The sequence below is a fragment of the Lithobates pipiens genome, unplaced genomic scaffold (genome assembly GCF_037356315.1).
Source record: "Lithobates pipiens isolate NorthernLeopardFrog02 unplaced genomic scaffold, aLitPip1_a1.2 Scaffold_30, whole genome shotgun sequence".
Lineage (NCBI taxonomy): Eukaryota > Metazoa > Chordata > Amphibia > Anura > Ranidae > Lithobates > Lithobates pipiens.
In genome coordinates this window covers 31,582,544-31,602,484 of record NW_027507791.1, presented here as the reverse complement: position 1 = coordinate 31,602,484, position 19,941 = coordinate 31,582,544, and the positions used below count along the sequence as shown (strand labels likewise).

The 19,941-nt window shown below is 44.6% G+C and overlaps 1 protein-coding gene across 5 annotated transcripts in view; it reads left to right on the top strand.

The window, feature by feature from the left end:
* SEMA4A (semaphorin 4A) overlaps positions 1–17,652 on the top strand; it is a 113,231-nt gene extending 95,579 nt beyond the window's left edge. For all 5 annotated transcript variants that reach the window (XM_077463946.1, XM_077463945.1, XM_077463943.1 and 2 more), the window contains 4 exons: positions 6,207–6,328; positions 7,734–7,897; positions 12,604–12,716; positions 15,508–17,652. In XM_077463946.1, the coding sequence (XP_077320072.1) occupies positions 6,207–6,328; positions 7,734–7,897; positions 12,604–12,716; positions 15,508–16,121 (1,013 nt within the window). In that variant the 3' untranslated portion in view covers positions 16,122–17,652. The remainder of the gene's footprint in view (positions 1–6,206; positions 6,329–7,733; positions 7,898–12,603; positions 12,717–15,507) is intronic.
* The last annotated feature ends 2,289 nt before the right edge of the window (positions 17,653–19,941 follow it).

Here is a 19,941-nt window from a genome sequence, read left to right as displayed (position 1 = left end):
TTAAATTCTGGGTATTGGAAATTCCTTTCAAATTTGACTGTTGGTGAACATAACGAAAACTAATTAATCCGAAGTCACGAATTATCCGAAAGAACGCATGCCGCATCTAAACGAATGGAACGTAACAAATTAATAATAATAATTAACAATAAAAATAATAAAAACCTTTAATTATTATTATTAATTTGTTACGTTCTATATAGATGCAGCATTCCTTATTTCGGATAATTCGTAACTTCAGATTCGTATTGGTTACGTTCACTAACAGCCAAATTTGAAAGGAATTTCCAATACCTATAATCTAATAGTTATTAATTAGTTTTTTTTTTTTAATTTTTTTGGATTTTCTTTATTTTCAAATTCACAAATTGCAATCATAACGAAAAAAAAACAAAACAGAAAACGAACCAATTTTTGTGGCAGTTCACATGTCTAGTCATTACAGGGATTATTCTGTGTCTGCCATGCTGCCCTCTGCTGCTTGCACAGGGTTTTGCACTGATCCCTTTCAGGAATGTTTACTGCTGCCATCTGCTGGTCAGATGTGGTATTGCAGTGGTCCCTATTAAATTTACATGCAGTGAACTGTTGCAATGCTGCCCTCTCCCTGTGGTCCTCTGGCATTACAGGGACTTTTCTGTGTCTGCCCTGCTGCCCTCTACTGGTTGCAAAGGGTATTGCACTGATCCTGTAGCGCTTTTCAGGGATGTTTAATGCTCCCACCTGCTGGTCACATGTGGTACTGCAATGGTTTCTGATTATTGTTGTAATGCTTTGCCTGCTCCTGGTTCCTCTTTAGCATTACAGCGACCGTTCTATTTCTGTCAAGTAGACATAACTTCTCTTAAGAGGACTTCATCAGGACATCTGGTAAATGGCAGAGCTAAACCTCTCGCCTAGTACTGGAGGTAGCCTGGGCAGCCGATAGAGGGGTATAAGCTTCCCCCCTCCTGGGCCGGGCCCAGACCCCACCCATCCATCCATCTGGGGCCCGGGGTCTGTCAGGGCAATCTTTTTAAATACCCTTTTGGGTGCATGCACAGTAATTCCACAAGCTCTGGCGCCAAGCGACTAAAATAAAAGCTCCTAGGGCCCCACCTGGTTAGCAGAGGGGGGCGATTTCGTCTTCTTTGGAGGCAGTTGGTGTGATCCTCCGTGCCACGGCTTCAGACAATTATATTTACATTTTTAGGATCTGCAGGATTGCACCATCTGATCCCCCAAAAGGAGTATAAAGTCCCCTTGCTATCCTTGGGCCCCTACTGATGAGATCCGGGGGTGGGTGTGTAACGCCTCACATGGTACACATTTTGAAATATTGTTTGCAGACCCATAAGACGTAATTTCTGCGGTATGCTATTCAATCATCAGGGTGCAGTTAGCAAGTCTGCCACTAGGTGTCTCTGTGTGAGACCAGTGTCATCAGGTTCTAGGACCCTTTTAGTTTAGAGCCCTCCCTCCTGTAGTGATGTAATAGTGGTTGTTATTGTGATTCAACCTGGTATGCTGCTTCCCTCTGCTGGTGGCTTTGAGCACTGCAGTGATCCTTATTATGCTTCCCTCTACTGGTCAAATGTAATATTACAGTATTCAGTGATATTATTTATATATGTATGTGTGTGACTTTTTTTTTATATATATATTTTTTTTTTTACTTTGCTTGCCTGCTTTTTTTTTTTTTTTTTCTTTAAGTGCATACAAACTTTGTAAAATAAACTCTTCACACGGTACACATTTTTAAATATTGTTTGCCAACCATAAGATGTAATTTCTGCAGCAGCTGCTCCTTGTGGAGGGGGGTATATTATTTAATCATCAGTGTGTAGGCAGGGTGCAGTTAGCAAGTCTGCCGTCAGAATAGTGTCATCAGGTGCTAGGCCCCTTTTTAGTTTAGAGCCCCACGTAGTGATGTAATGGATGAGTCAGTGCCCACATACAGTGGGGGAAAATGATTTGCTCCCCTGCAGATTGTGTAAGTTTGCCCACTTTACAACGAAATGAAGGGTCTATCATTTTTATCATATGTGTATTTTATATGATAGAGACAGAATATCAACCAAAAATCCAGAAAAAGAAACCACATAAAACAAATGCTATAAATGAAGTTGCAGTTCAGTGAGTAAAATAAGTATTTGATCCCCCAAGCAAAACATGACTTCGTAGTTGGCGGAGAAACCCTTGTTGGTGATTAGAGGTCAGACGTTTCTTGTAGGTGGTGATCAGGTTTGCACACATCTCAGGAGGGATTTTGGTCCTCTCTTCTCTAAGTCCTTAAAGAGGAAGTAAACCCTGATGAGTTTACTTCCTCTTTCATTCCCTGTAAAGGCAAAGCATAATGGACTACTACGCATCGCATCGCATCGCATCGCATCGCAGTCCATTATGTGTCCCTTACCTGACACAGGAGCCAGCGAAGTCACCGCTGTCCCCTGTAGTTCCGAGCGTCCATCTTCTTGGTGGGTCTCGCTGCTCCGGTGCTGTGATTCGACCGGAGCAGCGATGACGTCACTCCTGCGCATGCGCACGGGAGCCGAGACTCGCGGCATCGCCGTCATCGACGATGCCCCGCTCAGTGCGCCTGCGCGCCGCTGTCTACGGCGCATGCCCGTCTTTGGGCAAATATCTCCTAAACCGTATAGGTTTGGGAGATATTTCTTGGACCTACAGGTAAGCCTTAATCTAGGCTTACCCGTAAGGTCAAAGTGGTTTGTAAGGGTTTACAACCACTTTAAGGGCTGTCTCTTGGCCACTCGAAGTTTCCACTTCCTCCATAAATTTTCTATAGGATTAAGGTCTGGAGACCGGCTAGGCCACTGCATGACCTTTTTAACCACTTAAGGACCAGGCCTCTTTTTCAGATTTGGTGTTTTCATGTTTAAAACAGTTTTTTTTGCTAGAAAATTACTTAGAACTCCCAAACATTTTATATTGTTTTTTTTTTTCTAACACCCTAGAGAATAAAATGGCGGTCATTGAAATACTTTTTTTTTACACCGTATTTGCGCAGCGGTCTTACAAGCGCACTTTTTTTTGAAAAAATGCACTTTTTTGAATAAAAAAATAAGACAACAGTAAAATTAGCCCAATTTTTTTTTATATTGTGAAAGATAATGGTATGCCAAGTAAATTGATACCCAACATGTCACGCTTCAAAATAGCACCCCGCTCGTGGAATGGCGTCAAACTTTTAGCCTCAAAAATCTCCATAAGCGACATTTAAAAAATTCTACAGGTTGCATTTTTTGCGTTACAGAGGAGGTCTAGGGCTAGAATTATTGCTCTCGCTCTACCGATCGCGGCGATACCTCACATGTGTGGTTTGACCACCGTTTTCATATGCGGGCGCTACTCACGTATGCGCTCGCTTCTGTGCGCAAGCTCGTCGTGACGGGGTGTTTTTAAAAAAAAAATTTTTTTTCTTCTTATTTATTTTAATTGATTTTATTTATTTTTACACTGTTTTTAAAAAAAAAAAAAAAAAAATGGATCACTTTTATTCCTATTACAAGGAATGTAAACATCCCTTGTAATAGAAAAAAGCATGACAGGTCCTCTTATATATGAGATCTGGGGTCAAAAAGTCCTCAGATCTCATATTTGGGCTAAAATGCAAAAAAAAAACAAAAAAAAAGAAAAGAAAATCTGACATTTAAAAAAATATATACCTTTAAGAGGTATGGGCGGAAGTGACATTTTGACGTCGCTTCCGCCCTCCTATGGTATAGAGACGAGTGGGGGCCATCTTAGCCTCACTTGTCTCTATGCCCAGCAGATGGAAGGACCCGATCGCCTCCGCCGCTACCGACGGCTCCGGTAAGCGGCGGAAGGTGCGGGAGGGCGGCGGGAGGGGGGGTGGCACCTCTCCCGCCGCCGATAGCGGTGATCTCGCGGCGAATCCGCCGCGGAGACCACCGTTATCGTACAAAGGACCGCCGCCTGAAGAGATGGACATCTCGGTTGTGGCAGCAGCTGCTGCCGTTACCGAGATATCCCTCTTCAAAAAAATCACGTACATCCCCGTTAGGCGGTCCCCAAGTGGTTAATGTGCTTCTTCTTGAGCCACTCCTTTGTTGCCTTGGCCGTGTGTTTTGGGTCATTGTCATGCTAGAAGACCCATCTTCAGTGTTCTGGCTGAGGGAAGAAGGTTCCCTTTGTTCACCACACACAAACACACACACACACACACACGTGTAAGTAGGGGCTCACGTGTGGCTAGATCAGCCATTCTCAACCAGGGTTCCTCCAGCGGTTCCTTGAGCTGTGGCTGAGGAACCACCTATCTGATGATGCCAACAGAAGATTTCAAGGTTCAGCACCACTTGACAAAGCCAGCGGGAGGACACCAAATATATCTTTTTAGCCGTCTTTAAAGGGTGGCATTCTAAAACACCACTTCAAGGGGGACCTTCTTCCTATTGACCACCAATATAAGGAGCACTGTTCCTATTGAGCCCTGCCGAATTGGTTTTAGTAAGGGTTCCTCGAGACATGAAAATCCATTTTTGGGGTTAAAAGGTTGAGAAAGCCCGGGCTAGATGTTGGTGTCAAGTCCCTGCCCCGCTCCTCTCCTGTTAGAACAGTGACCCTTCCTGATGAGGCTTTTACCCTGCGCCATCTTGTGCCCACTTGACACCATCTAGCCCGGGCTTTCTCAACTTTTTAACCCCAAAAATGATTTTCATGTCTTGAGAAAACCCTTACTAAAACCAATATATCAGGGCTCAATAGGAACAGTGGCCCTTATATATTGGTGGTCAATAGGAAGAAGGTCCCCCTTAAAGTGGTGTTTAGAATGCCACCCTTTAAAGACAGCTAAAAAGATATTTGGTGTCCTCCCGCTGGCTTTGCTAAGTGGTGCTGAACCTTGAAATCTTCTGTTGGCATCATCAGATAGGTGGTTCCTCAACCACAGCTCAAGGAACCTCTGGAGGAACCCTGGTTGAGAATGGCTGATCTAGAGGTTCCTTGAGCTGTGGCTGAGGAACCACCTATCTGATGATGCCAACAGAAGATTTCAAGGTTCAGCACCACTTGGCAAAGCCAGCGGGAGGACACCAAATATATCTTTTTAGCCGTCTTTAAAGGGTGGCCTTCTAAAACACCACTTCAAGGGGGACCTTCTTCCTATTGACCACCAATATAAGGAGCACTGTTCCTAGTGAGCCCTGCCGAATTGATTTTAGTAAGGGTTCCTCGAGACATGAAAATCCATTTTTGGGGTTTAAAGGTTGAGAAAGCCCGGGCTAGATGTTGGTGTCAAGTCCCTGCCCCGCTCCTCTACTGTTAGAACAGTGACCCTTCCTGATGAGGCTTTACCCTGCGCCATCTTGTGCCCACTTGACACCAACATCTAGCCCAGGCTTTCTCAACCTTTTAACCCCAAAAATGATTTTCATGTCTCGAGGAACCCTTACTAAAATCAATTCGGCAGGGCTCAATAGGAACAGTGGCCCTTATATATTGGTGGTCAATAGGAAGAAGGTTCCCCCTTAAAGTGGGGTTTTAGAAGGCCACCCTTTAAAGACAGCTAAAAAGATATTTGGTGTCCTCCCGCTGGCTTTGCTAAGTGGTGCTGAACCTTGAAATCTTCTGTTGGCATCATCAGATAGGTGGTTCCTCAACCACAGCTCAAGGAACCTCTGGAGGAACCCTGGTTGAGAAGGGCACAAGATTGGCCAGATCAGCCCTTCTCAACCAGGGTTCCTCCAGAGGTTCCTTGAGCTGTGGTTGAGGAACCACCTATCTGATGATGCCAACAGAAGATTTCAAGGTTCAGCACCACTTAGCAAAGCCAGCGGGAGCACACCAAATATATTTTTAGCTGTCTGGGACCTTCTTCCTATTGACCACCAATATAAGGGCCACTGTTCCTATTGAGCCCTGATATATTGGTTTTAGTAAGGGTTCCTTGAGACATGAAAATCATTTTTGGGGTTGAAAGGTTGAGAAAGCCCAGGCTAGATGTTGGAGGAACCCTGGTTGAGAATGGCTGATCTGGCCAACCTTGTGCCCCTACTTACCAGTGTGTGTGATGAACAAAAGGAAACCTTCTGCCCTCAGCCAGAACACTGAAGATGGGTCATGGAAAGTAAATCTCATCAGGCTAGTCCCAACATAGAAGTAAAGAAGACACATGATCATTCATAAGGTTTTATTTTCTTTTAAACCCCCCAAAAAAACCACTCAACGCTCCCTCGTTGTTCCAGGTGCGGGCGCGTTGCACAAGGTCGTTCTCGTCAAGGACGGCACGGAGTCCCATATTATCGAAGAACTGAGACTGCTGAAGAAGCCGAAGCCCATCGAGACTCTTCTGATGGTCCCCAACAAGGTACAAAGAGATCGCCTCCCGGCATGTGCCGAATCGGGAGTTTTGGGTATCTGCAAACTCGGGACGTGAACATGAGCTTTCATGGCATCCCAGTCTTAGTCCGGAGGGTTCAATATTGAGTTGGCCCTTTGCAGCTATAACAGCTTCACCTCTTCTGGGAAGGCCGTCCACAAGGTTTAGGAGGGTGTCTATGGGAATGTTTGACCATTCTTCCAGAAGAGCATTTGTGAGGTCAGGCACACGAGAAGAAGACCTGGCTCTCAGTCTCCTCTCTAATTCTTCCCAAAGGTGTTCTATGGGGTTGAGGTCAGGTATGTTCCTCCACCCCAAACTCGCTCATCCATGTCTTTATGGACCTTGCTTTGTGCACTGGTCCAAACCATTTAGAGAAGGGGGGATTATAGTGTTGGGTTGTTTTTCAGGGGTTGGGCTTGGCCCCTTAATTCCAGTGAAGGGAACTCTTAAGGCTTCAGCCAACCAAGACATTTTGGACAATTTCATGCCCCCAACTTTGTGGGATCAGTTTGGGGACGGCCCCTTCCTGTTCCAACATGACTGCCCACCAGTGCACAAAGCAAGGTCCATAAAGACATGGATGAGCGAGTTTGAGGTGGAGCAACTTGACTGGCCTGCACAGAGTCCTGACCTCAACCTGATAGAACACCTTTGTGATGAATTAGAGCCAAGACTGTGAGCCAGGCCTTCTCAACCAACATCAGTGCCTGACCTCACAAAGGGGCTTCTGGAAGAATGGTCAAACATTCCCATTGACACATCTCCTAAACCTTGTGGACGGCCTTCCCAGAGGAGTTGAAGCTGTTAAAGCTGGAAAGGGCCAACTCGATATTGAACCCTACGGACTAAGATTGGGATGTCATTAATGTTCATGTGCGTGTAAAGGCAGGCGTCCCAATACTATTGGTAATATAGAGTATTTGATCTCGTTTTTGTATTGAGTAACCATGGGGGAGGGGGCCGGGAAAGGGGAGGGGGCCGGGAAAGGGGAGGGCGGGAGGGGGCCGGGAAAAGGGGAGGGCGGGAGGGGGCCGGGAAAAGGGGAGGGCGGGAGGGGGCCGGGAAAAGGGGAGGGCGGGAGGGGGCCGGGAAAAGGGGAGGGTGGGAGGGGGCCGGGAAAAGGGGAGGGCGGGAGGGGAAGCTGCCCTGGGAGCAGTGAAGTAAGGGGGCAAAAAAAATTGATGCAGAGTGGTACATCCATTCTACGACATAGATTAATGGTGGGTAGAGTAATTCTGGACCCTTGCCTTGGGCGCTGTCCGGGTACTGGTTGGGGGTGGGGGAGGGGGTTCATTGATTAGGAAAAGAACCCGAAACATGAGTATTCCTGTCTGTGTGCCGATGTTGATGATCAGTTCCCAGCCAAGCTGACCGTTATCTCCTCTTGCAGAAGCTCCTGTACGTGGGCACGACGGACGGCATCCTCCAGGTGCCCGTAGCCAACTGCAGCGTCTACAGGAGCTGCTTCGAGTGCGTCCTAGCCCGGGACCCGTACTGCGCCTGGAACAAGGACGCCAACCAATGCCAGAGCCTCCCGACCAATCCCAACGCCAAGTGAGTATTGCATGAAACGCGTCAGTAATTAATGGGACTGCAAAGCAGGGAGGACCGCACTGGACCCCACATCACCGCATGGTGGTCATGTTCAACGGTGCTTACAGGTTTAGACCCCATTATATGTGGTTATAGCCGGCGGCACTGATCATTCGGGGGAAAAAACTGACAGGCTGGTGGTACCGAAGTCCATTTGGTAGATTGACCTCTGTACAACCAGCCTGCCCATACATGGATCGAATTTCGGACAACCCCTACTGAACTAGCTGAATTTCAATCCATGTATGGCCGACCTTAACTGCTTGCCGCCCAGCCATCATTTTTACAATAGGCCGGGCGGCAAGCAGTTAAGGCGGCCATACATGGATTGAAATTCAGCTAGTTCAGTAGGGGTTGTCCGAAATTCGATCCATGTATGGGCAGGCTGGTTGTACAGAGGTCAATCTACCGAATGGACTTCGGTACCACCAGCCTGTCAGTTTTTTTTCCCCGAATGATCAGTGCCGCCGGCTATAACCACATATAATGGGGTCTAAACCTGTACCATTCGGTAGATTGACCTCTGTACAACCAGCCTGCCCATACATGGATCAAATTTCGGACAACCCCTACTGAACTAGCTGAATTTCAATCCATGTATGGCCGCCTTAACTGCTTGTAGAAATTGTAAAAATGATGGCTGGGCGGGAATCATATGATGTCCTCCCAGGATCTGTGCACAGGAGACACAGCCAATGACAGATCAGTGTACCAGCCAGCTGCTGCTACCTTGTGATCGCTGTGACCAATCACAGCAGATCACATGTCAATTGTACACAATGAATGGCTTTGCTTCATGCTTTCCTTGTGTACTATTGTATTGATCTCCGTGATTGGTCACAGTGATTACATGGTACAGACAGGGCTAATCGCGGACCTTCTGTATCATGTGATCTCTGATTGGTCATCACATGGTACAGGCAGGGCCAACCACGGCCCATCTGCACCATGTGATCGGTTATGGTCATCACATGGGGCCAACCAGGGCCCCATCTGTACTATGTGATTTCTGTGATCGGTCATGGTCATCACATGGTACAGATGGGGCCAACCACAGCCCATCTGCACCATGTGATCACTGTGATCGGACATGGTAAAGACGGGGCTAACCACGACCCATGTGCACCATGCGATCTCTGTGATCGGTCATAACATGGTACAGGCAGGGGCAACCACGGCCCATCTGCACCATGTGATCGGTTATGGTCATCAGATGGGGCCAACTACGGCCCATCTGTACCATGTGATTTCTGTGATCGGTCATGGTCATAACATGGTACAGGCAGGGCCAACCACGGCCCATCTGCACCATGTGATCGGTTATGGTCATCACATGGTACAGATGGGGCCAACCACGGCCCATCTGCACCATGTGATCACTGTGATAGGACATGGTAAAGACGGGGCTAACCACGACCCATGCGCACCATGCGATCTCTGTGATCGGTCATTACATGGTACAGGCAGGGCCAACCACAGCCCATCTGCACCATGTGATCTCTGTGATTGGTCATAGTGATAACATGGTGCAGAGGGGTCGTGTTTGGCCTTGTCTGTGCCATGTGATCACTGTGACCGGTCATGGTCATAACATGGTACAGGCAGGGCCAACCATGGCCCATCTGCACCATGTGATCGGTCATGGTCATCACATGGTACAGATGGGGCCAACCACAGCCCATCTGCACCATGTGATCACTGTGATCGGACATGGTAAAGACGGGGCTAACCACGACCCATGTGCACCATGCGATCTCTGTGATCGGTCATAACATGGTACAGGCAGGGGCAACCACGGCCCATCTGCACCATGTGATCGGTTATGATCATCAGATGGGGCCAACCACGGCCCATCTGTACCATGTGATTTCTGTGATCGGTCATGGTCATAACATGGTACAGGCAGGGCCAACCACGGCCCATCTGCACCATGTGATCACTGTGATCGGACATGGTAAAGACGGGGCTAACCACGACCCATGCGCACCATGCGATCTCTGTGATCGGTCATAACATGGTACAGGCAGGGCCAACCACAGCCCATCTGCACCATGTGATCTCTGTGATTGGTCATAGTGATAACATGGTGCAGAGGGGTCGTGGTTGGCCTTGTCTGTGCCATGTGATCACTGTGACCAGACAAGGCCAACCAAAGCCCATCTGTACCATGTGATTAGCTGTGGCTAATCACAAGTAATCACAACAATACACACATAAAAAATGGTTGTTTATAACCGCCATTTTCACCGTTTATAAGCAATAAGTTACTTTTTTTTTCCTGAAACTTCCCTCTTAAAATGGATGTGCGTGTTATACGACGACAAATACGGTATATAAAATGATATTATATACATACACACTGAAAATATAATAATAAAAAAAATATGTTCACAATTTTTTTTTTTTTTTTTTTTTTTTTTTCCAAAAAAAAAAATTGCAAAAAAAATTACAACTTCAAAAAAAAAACTCGCCATGCCTCTTACTAATTACCTCAGACTGTCAACTTTCCAAAAAATAGGGGTGATTTGGAGCCATCAGTACATCAGGATTGGTCGATCGATCAGCGATATATCCCCATAGTGTGTGGACTCCATAACTTTCCTACAGAATAAATAATAGACACTGATTTGGGGGATTTTCAAAAAAGAAATGAAGCAGAATACATTTTTGGCCTAAATTTATAAAGAAAGATTATTTATTTGTAAAATGTTACAACTGAAACTAAGAAAAAAAACGCTTTAAAAAAAATAAAATAAAGTCTCTTTTCATTTATTTAGCAAAAAAAAAAAAAAAACCCCAGTTGGGATTAAATACCACCAAAAGAAAGCTAAAGAAAAAATAAAATAATGATAAAAATCTCATTTGGGTACAATGTTATACGATCGGGCAACTGTCATTCAACTTGTGACAGCGCTAAAACCTGAGAATTGGCCTGGGCAGGAAGGGGGTAAAAGTGCTGGTATTGAACCCCAATGGGCAGACAGACAGCAATATACACCTAGCAGAGGTTCTAACCCTTTCCCACTCTAATCTACACCAAATTAGGTGAAAAAAAATAAGTTTTTGTCTCAATTTGAGGCTTTAAAAGGTGAACTTCACCTTCTGTTCAGACTCGTCTCCTGGATTCTGATTGGAGGACACGTCCAATTGTACTCCTGCATTGTCACACGGGCTTCCGATGGTGACTACAAAGTGCCCATTACACAGATATGGTCTTCTGCTGTTGTCACCATCAGGAAACCCACCCTGAGAAATGCCGTGGCAGCCATTTCTGAAGTGCATGGAGACAGGAAGTGGCTGCAAAGAGGCTGCAGGAGATGATCAAAGAAGGGGCGAAAAAAACAGATTGAAAAACAAAATGACCGTTTATGATACACAGAGTACAGTAAATTTTTCTCCTTTTGATATACATTTAACTTTAAACCCCCATACGTATATATTTTTTTTTTATTTCCTTATTTTTTATTTAATTTAATTGTTTAATTTAATTTTTTATTTCAATTTTTTTATTTTTCTACTTTATTTCTTTTCTCAATTTTTTTTTTTCCTATTTAATGTTTTTACTTTTTATCTCAGATTTTTTTATACCAATTCATTAATTTCATTTTTCTACTATATTTTGTTTTCTCAATTTTTTCTTATTTCATTTATTTTTATTGCATTTTTTTTATATTTTTTATTTACTATTTCTTTTTACTTTATTTCATAGATTTTTTTTTTATTTCATTTATTTTTTCTTCTATTTCCTTTATTTTTTTGATTTTTCCTCTATTTAATTTATTTTTATTTCATTTATTTATTTGTTTTTATTGCATTTTTTTTATTTTTTCTATTCTATAGATCCAGGATATGCAATTAGCGGACCTCCAGCTGTTGCAGAACTACAAGTCCCATGAGTTATAGCAAGACTCTGTCAGCCATAAGCATGACACCCAGAGACAGAGGCATGATGGGACTTGTAGTTTTGCAACAGCTGGAGGTCCACTAATTGCATATCCCCTGCTATAGATTTTTATTTTTAATTTATTTTTTTCTACTTTCATTTATATATTTTTATTTAGTTTATTTTTTTAACTGCATTTATTTTTTAATATTTCTTTTTATTTAACATTTTTATTCCATTTTTCTACTTTATTTCTTTTGTCCATTTTTATTTTAAATTAAATAGATTTTTTATTTCATTCATTTTTCATTTTATTAATTTAATTTTTCTAATTTTTTTCTCTTTTTTTTTCTTTTTATTGCATTTTTTAAAATTTTTATATTTTTATTATTTCCTATTTCATTTTTCTTTTTCCTTTTTTCTTTTTAGTTCATTTTTATTTAATTTATATTTTTTTTTGATTACATTTTTATTTTTTTTACATTTTTATTACTTTTTATATTTCATTTCTTATTTCCCGTTACATTTTTTTTATTTATTTATTTTATTTAATTTTTAATTGTTTTAATTAATTAAATTTTTCTATTTTTATTGCTTTTTTATTTTTATATTTTATTTTTTGAATTTATTTTCTTTTTTTTCATTTTACTACTTTGTTGTTGTTTTTTTTTCAGTGTAACGGTTAAAGCTTATCTGAAATTTTAATGATTTGGGGCTTTGATCCTCATTCGCCTACAAATGCAGAGCAAAGTAAAAAATACCTTCTTGTTTTTTGTTTTTCCAGCGAATGGCTACAAGATATTGAGACGAGCAACCCCAACATCACGTGCTTGAGCCCCCCGCCAAGAGGCAGAGCGCCGCGCCCCGGCCAGGATGCCGACAACCCGCCGCTGCGAGGTGAGGTCACATCCGGGGAGGAACGCCGTTCCTAAAGAGCAAAGACCACGTGACATTTAAAAAAAAAAAAAAAAAAAATGCTGGAATTTGTCATAATTTAATGTCTCGGTAGCAACATATAAAAAAGACAAAAAAAACATCGAAAATTCCCCATAAATGCGCCGCAATATAATAACAAACGCCCCAAACCCACACCGAGTATGAAAGGACGCAGCTCCACCAATTAGGACGCACTACCCCACCACCTTTAGAATTAATTAAATGCCCCAGGACCTCCTTATACTTAATAAAATACCCCAGGACTACACAACCTTATAAGGGGGTCACGGGGCATTTTAATTATAAGGGGGGTCATGTAGTCCTGGGGTATTTAATCATAATTAATAAAATACCCCAGGACTACATGACCCCCCCCCCTCCCTTATAATTAATAAAATGCTCCCAGACCCCCTTATAATTAATACCCCAGGACTACGTGACCTTATAATAAAATACCCCAGCACTACATGACCCCCTTATAATTAATAAAATACCCCAGGACTACATGACCTCCTTATAATTAAATTCCCCCGTGGCTTCCTTATAATTAATAAAATACCCCAAGACTACATGACCTCCTTATAATTAAATTCCCCCGTGGCTTCCTTATAATTAATAAAATACCCCAAGACTACATGACCCCCTTTATAATTATAAGGAGGTCACGGGGCATTTTACTAATTGATTAAATACCCCAGGACTACATGACCCCCCTTATAACTGATAATTACAAGGTCATGTGGTCCTAGGGTATTTTAGCAATTATAAGGTCATGTAGTCCTGGGGTATGTTAATAAAAAATACCCCAGGACTACATGGCCCCCTTATAATTAAATACCCCAGGACTACATGACCTCCTTTTTATAATTAAACTCCCCGGGACCTCCTTTATAATTAAATGCCCCCAGGGCCCCCTTGTAATTAAGTAAAAAAAAATACCCCAGGACTACATGACCTTCTTATAATTAAATAAACGTCCCAGGACTGCCGTAAAATTGTCCAGGACTACATGATCTTATAAATAAAATACCCCGTGGCCCCTTTTATAAATTAATAAAATGCCCCAGAACTACATGACCTCTTTATAATAAAATGCCCCAGGACTACATGACCTCTTTATAATTAAATGCCCCATGACTTCCTTATAATTAATAAAATGCCCCGTGACCTGCTTATAATGAATAAAATACCCCAAGACTACATGACCTCCTTTATAATTCCCCATAACCTCCTTTATAATTAAATGCCTCCAGGACCCCCTTATAATTAAGAAAAAAATACCCCAGGACTACATGACCTTCTTATAATTAAACATCCCAGGACTGCCTTATAATTAATAAAATTGCACAGGACTACATGATCTTATAAATTAATAAAATACCCCGTGACCCCTTTTATAACCAATTAAAATGTCCCCAATGACCTCCTTTATAATTAAATAAATGCCCCAGGACCTCCTTATAATAATTGATAAAAAATACCTCAGGACTACTACATGACCTCCTTATAATTAATTAAATGCCCCAGGACTACATGACCTCCTTATAAATTAATAAAAATGCCCCAGTACCGCCTTGTAATTAATAAAATACCCCAGGACCTCCTTTAGTACACTACACCACCACCACAATTCCCCCACCTCGATAGACTGCTAATGCACAATTCCTCCAATCAAGTGCCAGTCCGTCCTCGTAGATTTTCCATCACTTCCTGTCTTGGTGACAACTTTGTCAGTACTAAAAGGCAGCGAGGGGAGAATTCTCCAATGAGCAAACAATAAGCAATTTGTTTCTGCCCCCAAACCCCCCCCCCCCCCCCAAAAAAAGTTTTTGGGACGCACGTTCACTTCAATTGATAAAATAATCCATTAGAAGTGTCTGATTGTTACCACTTACTAACCAGATAGATTTGGAGGCCTCAGGGGTAGGGGGGTGTGTTCAGGCTCAGCCAATGTATGGGGGGGGGGGTTGTTTGGGCTCAGCCAATGTACGGGGGGGGGGTTGTTTGGGCTCAGCCAATGTACGGGGGGGGGTTGTTTGGGCTCAGTCAATGTACGGGGGGGGGGGGTTGTTTGGGCTCAGTCAATGTACGGGGGGGGGGGGGGGGGGGTTGTTTGGGCTCAGCCAATGTACGGGGGGGTTGTTTGGGCTCAGCCAATGTACAGGGGGAGGGGTTGTTTGGGCTCAGCCAATGTACAGGGGGAGGGGTTGTTTGGGCTCAGCCAATGTACAGGGGGGGTGGTTTGGGCTCAGCCAATGTACAGGGGGGGGGTTGTTTGGGCTCAGCCAATGTACGGGGGGGGGGTTGTTTGGGCTCAGCCAATGTACGGGGGGGGGGGTCGTTTGGGCTAAGCCAATGTACGGGGGGGGGTCGTTTGGGCTAAGCCAATGTACGGGGGGGGGTCGTTTGGGCTAAGCCAATGTACGGGGGGGGGTTGTTTGGGCTCAGCCAATGTACGGGGGGGTTGTTTGGGCTCAGCCAATGTACGGGGGGGTTGTTTGGAGCCCAAACAACCCCCCCCCCGTACATTGGCTGAGCCCAAACAACCCCCCCCCCCCCGTACATTGGCTGAGCCCAAACAACCCCCCCCCCCCGTACATTGGTTGGCTGAGCCCAATGTATAGGGGGTTGTTTGGGCCAGGCTGTTGTACGGGGGGAGGGAAGGTGTTGGAGCTCAGCCAATGGGGGGGGGGGGGTGTTTAGGCTCAATGTACGGGTGAATTCATATTCTAAATGGTTTTTGTTTCTTCAGCTATGAACTACACGAGGAAGTACAACAGCATCCTGAATCTGGAGTGCCCTCAGATGTCCTCGCTGGCCACCTACAGTTGGAAGATCCCTAGCCAAGCCATAGGAAAGGAGATTGTCATCACGAAGGACACCTTGGTTACCATTGTGAGGGGCGACACGTTGGGCTTGTACGAGTGCTGGGCCGACGAGAAAGGGTTCAGGTACAAGGTAGCCCAGTACTGGGTCAAGGACCCCAATGGGGCAGGCGACGACTCTGACAGCGGCATATCCTTCAGCACCGACGAGCCCGACTATTACAAACCCTTTGTGGCGGTGACGGTGCTGTTGGCCCTGACGCTGAGCGCCTGTGTGTTCCTAGTCCTCTACAGCAGCCTGGACAAAATCAAGGCCAACCGGAAGATCCAGGGCTGCAGCACGCCGGAAACCGAGAAGCTGTCCGCCTCCAAACAGCCGGACAACACCCCGCTCAATGGCTTCTACAAGCACGCCAGGAACTTCGCCAAACCGTGCTGCGTGCCGATCGGTGGGACCGACGGGAAAATGGACTTGGACAACAACAGTGTGAGCCTGATGCCCAACGGCGGACCTTCAGGCGCGGCCTCTTCAGATGTCTAAGCGCTTTGCTGGCCGCTCTCGTCTTTGGGACCATGATCATCTCCGCCGGCTTTGGGCTACCTCAAGGACCCAAGAACGGTTTTGCTCACTCCGCACATTCAATGGTGGCCCCTTTTCGGCATGTCGAGAGTCTCTAGTGGCTCCTTGGGTTTTTTCGTGAAAAGCATTGGAAGCTCTTTGACCTAAAAAAAAAAAAAAAAAAAGAGAGACTTCTAAATCGTTAGAAACATCAAAGAGGACAAAAAAGCCTCAACTGTCAACTTCCAGGAGGACCAAAGCCCTTTTGGTGGGGGGTGTCCTGGGACTTCTCCTACAATGTGAACACCGCTGTAAATTTTATAAATATCTATCAAATCACTGCCGAACTTTCCATATCGACGAACGTACAAAGTGCCCGTGTCTGGGATTGTCCCCCATGAGCATACAAAGTACCGGCGTCTGGGATTGGGTGCCGAACGTTCATGTGGGGGGTGGACTCACCACCCAAAAAAAGGCTTCCATCGTTCATGAACCCCTGAGTTCCCGCTACCGCTTACCCACCACCATCATTGTAAGGAGGTCAAGACTCTTGGCTTTGAAAATACCTTGGCGGTGGGAGGCAAAGGAAGTCCAATCAGGGGATTTCAACACTTGGGCGGGGGTGTGTCCCAAAACCATATCAGCCAAGGGGGGAGGTGTCTGCAATTAAGGAGGTCTCGTTCTCACTGCCCAGGTAATACAACAGGAGAAGCAAGACTCTTGGCTTTGAAAAGACCTTGGCGGTGGGAGGCAAAGGAAGTCCAATCAGGGGATTTCAACACTTGGGCGGGGGGGGGGTGTCCCAAAACCATATCAGCCAATCTTGTTCTTGAATGTACAACTCCGGGGAGGGTCATCTCCCGTCCTTTTTCTATGCATCTGGAACAAGCGCCGGTGACCAGCCCTCCCAAAAATAACTGCTGGTTCCAGGTCAAGGACTCAACGTATGATGAGGAGGGCTACAGCTTCCGTCAGCAGTGAGCCCCCCCGCCCCCCACATTTCTATCCAGACATGTCCCGTCCAACCATAACAGAGTTTTGGGCAGAGCCAGCCTTTAAGTGGCGAGGGGGGGGGGGGGGTGTAAGAGAGCTCCACCCCCTCCTGCTTTCGAAGGACATTTTACTAAACTGCCAGCCCACGTGATGGGTGGGTGTGACCTGTGCATGTGGAACACGTGAGACGAACATGTAAATGTGACCGCATTGTGTGTAAGTGTGTGTGTGTGTGTGTGTGTCCACCAATCACCCTCCATGCAGCACGTCACATGTGTACGCGTGTCCAATCGTATGCTGCCGTGATATCTTGTGGTGTGTGGACTATGAAGGGGGGGGAGGGGGAGGGAGGTGAAGAAGTTTGTCTCCTGTTGTCGCAGTACCGTATCAGTATTATAGGGGGCGATGTGTGCATGAAAGTTTCTGCCAAGTCTGTAAGTTTTTTTGTTTTTTTGTTTTCTTTGTTTTTTAATATTTATAAGTGATTAAATGACCCCGCCTCTGTCGGGGGGTTCTGGTACTACGTGTGTGGGGGGTCTTATTCTGGTCTGTAATAATGTATTCCTACATCCTGCTATTTGTACTGCTGCTCTGTTCACCTCCCCACCCCCAACCGGTACCAGTGCCGTATACACCCCAGGCAGTCCTTGTGCCCACAAGAGACTCCACAATTACTGTGCAAGAAATTCACAGACACGCATAAACCTCAGAACAAAGGATCATTATAAAAGAATGTCCCTCTTCCGTTACATGTTGGGGTGTTTTGTTTTTCTGCACACTCCACGCAGACAGAGAGTGAACACTCTTAGCAAAGAATAGGCTCAAACACTTGTCGAGGGGTATGTAATGTACAGCACAGATCACAGCAGTAAGCACTATGTAACATACAGCATATAAAGTGTAGCGCTCATGGAAATATACCAAAACTGTGTTACATTTCTGGTCAGTGGGAGGAAATCATGTCCTAGCATACTCCTGTCCACCCCGTTACACATCACTGACTACTCCACACTGTAGACTGTGCTGTATATTACATACTCCTGTCTGATAAATAATACACACACACACCTTACATTCACCTAACCACTCCACCAGGTACGCTGTACTGTGTGCATTACCTACACTTGGCTGCCTCACTCTGTGTGCTGTGCTGTACATTACATACTCCTGTCTTTTCTACTTTGTTATAATATAACCCTGCATACACTTGACCTCCCCACCCTGTATGCTGTGCTGTGCATTACATACTTCTGTCTTCTCCACTCTATTATACTGTAACCTTACATAATCCTGACCTCCCCACCCTGTAAACTGTGCTGTACATTACATTATAATATAACAGCGTGGAGAAGTATGTAATGCACAGCTTACAGGGAGGGGAGGTCAGGATTATGTAAGGTTACAGTATAATAGAGTGGAGAAGACAGGATAAGTATGTAATGTACAGCACACCTTTACAGGGTGGGGAGGTCAGGATCATGTAAAACAATATAACAGCGTGGAGAATTATGTAATTTTACATAATCCTGACCTCCCCACCCTTTAAAAGGTGTTCTGTACATTACATACTTCTCCTGTCTTCTTCACTCTTATGTTATACTGAAACCTTACATAATCCTGACCTCCCCACCCTGTAAGCTGTGCTGTACATTACATACTTCTCCATGCTGTTATAATGTAATGTACAGCACAGCTTACAGGGTGGGGAGGTCAGGATTATGTAAGGTTACAGTATAATAGAGTGGAGAAGACAGGATAAGTATGTAATGTACAGCACACCTTTACAGGGTGGGGAGGTCAGGATTATGTAAGATTACATACTTCTCCACGCTGTTATATTATTTTACATGATCCTGACCGCCCCACCCTGTAAAGGTGTGCTCTACATTACATACTTATCCTGTCTTCTTCACTCTTATGTTATACTGTAACCTTACATAATCCTGACCTCCCCACCCTGTAAGCTGTCCTGTACATTACATTATAATATAACAGCGTGGAGAAGTATGTAATGCACAGCTTACAGGGTGGGGAGGTCAGGATTATGTAAGGTTACAGTATGATAGAGTGGAGAAGACAGGAGAGGTATGTAATGTACAGCACAGCATACAGGGTGGGGAGGTCAGGATTATGTAAGTTTACAGTATAACATAAGAGTGAAGAAGACAGGATAAGTATGTAATGTACAGCACACCTTTTACAGGGTGGGGCGGTCAGGATTATGTAAGATTATAATATAATATAACAGGGCGGAGAAGTATGTAATCTTACATAATCCTGACCTCCCCACCCTGTATGCTGTGCTGTACATTACATACTTCTCCTGTCTTCTCCACTCTATTATACTGTAACCTTACATAATCCTGACCTCCCCACCCTGTAAGCTGTACTGTACATTACATTATAATATAACAGCGTAGAGAAGTATGTAATGTACAGCACAGCTTACAGGGTGGGGAGGTCAGGATTATGTAAGGTTACAAGTATAACATAAGAGTGAAGAAGACTGGAGAAGTATGTAATGTACAGAACACCTTTTAAAGGGTGGGGGAGGTCAGGATTATGTAAGTTTACAGTATAACATAACAGAGTGAAGAAGACTGGAGAAGTATGTAATGTACAGCATACCTTTTAAAGGGTGGGGGAGGTCAGGATTATGCAAGATTACATACGTCTCCACGCTGTTATATTATACTGTAAACTTACATAATCCTGACCTCCCCCACCCTTTAAAAGGTATGCTGTACATTACATACTTCTCCTGTCTTCTCCACTCTGTTATGTTATACTGTAAACTTACATAATCCTG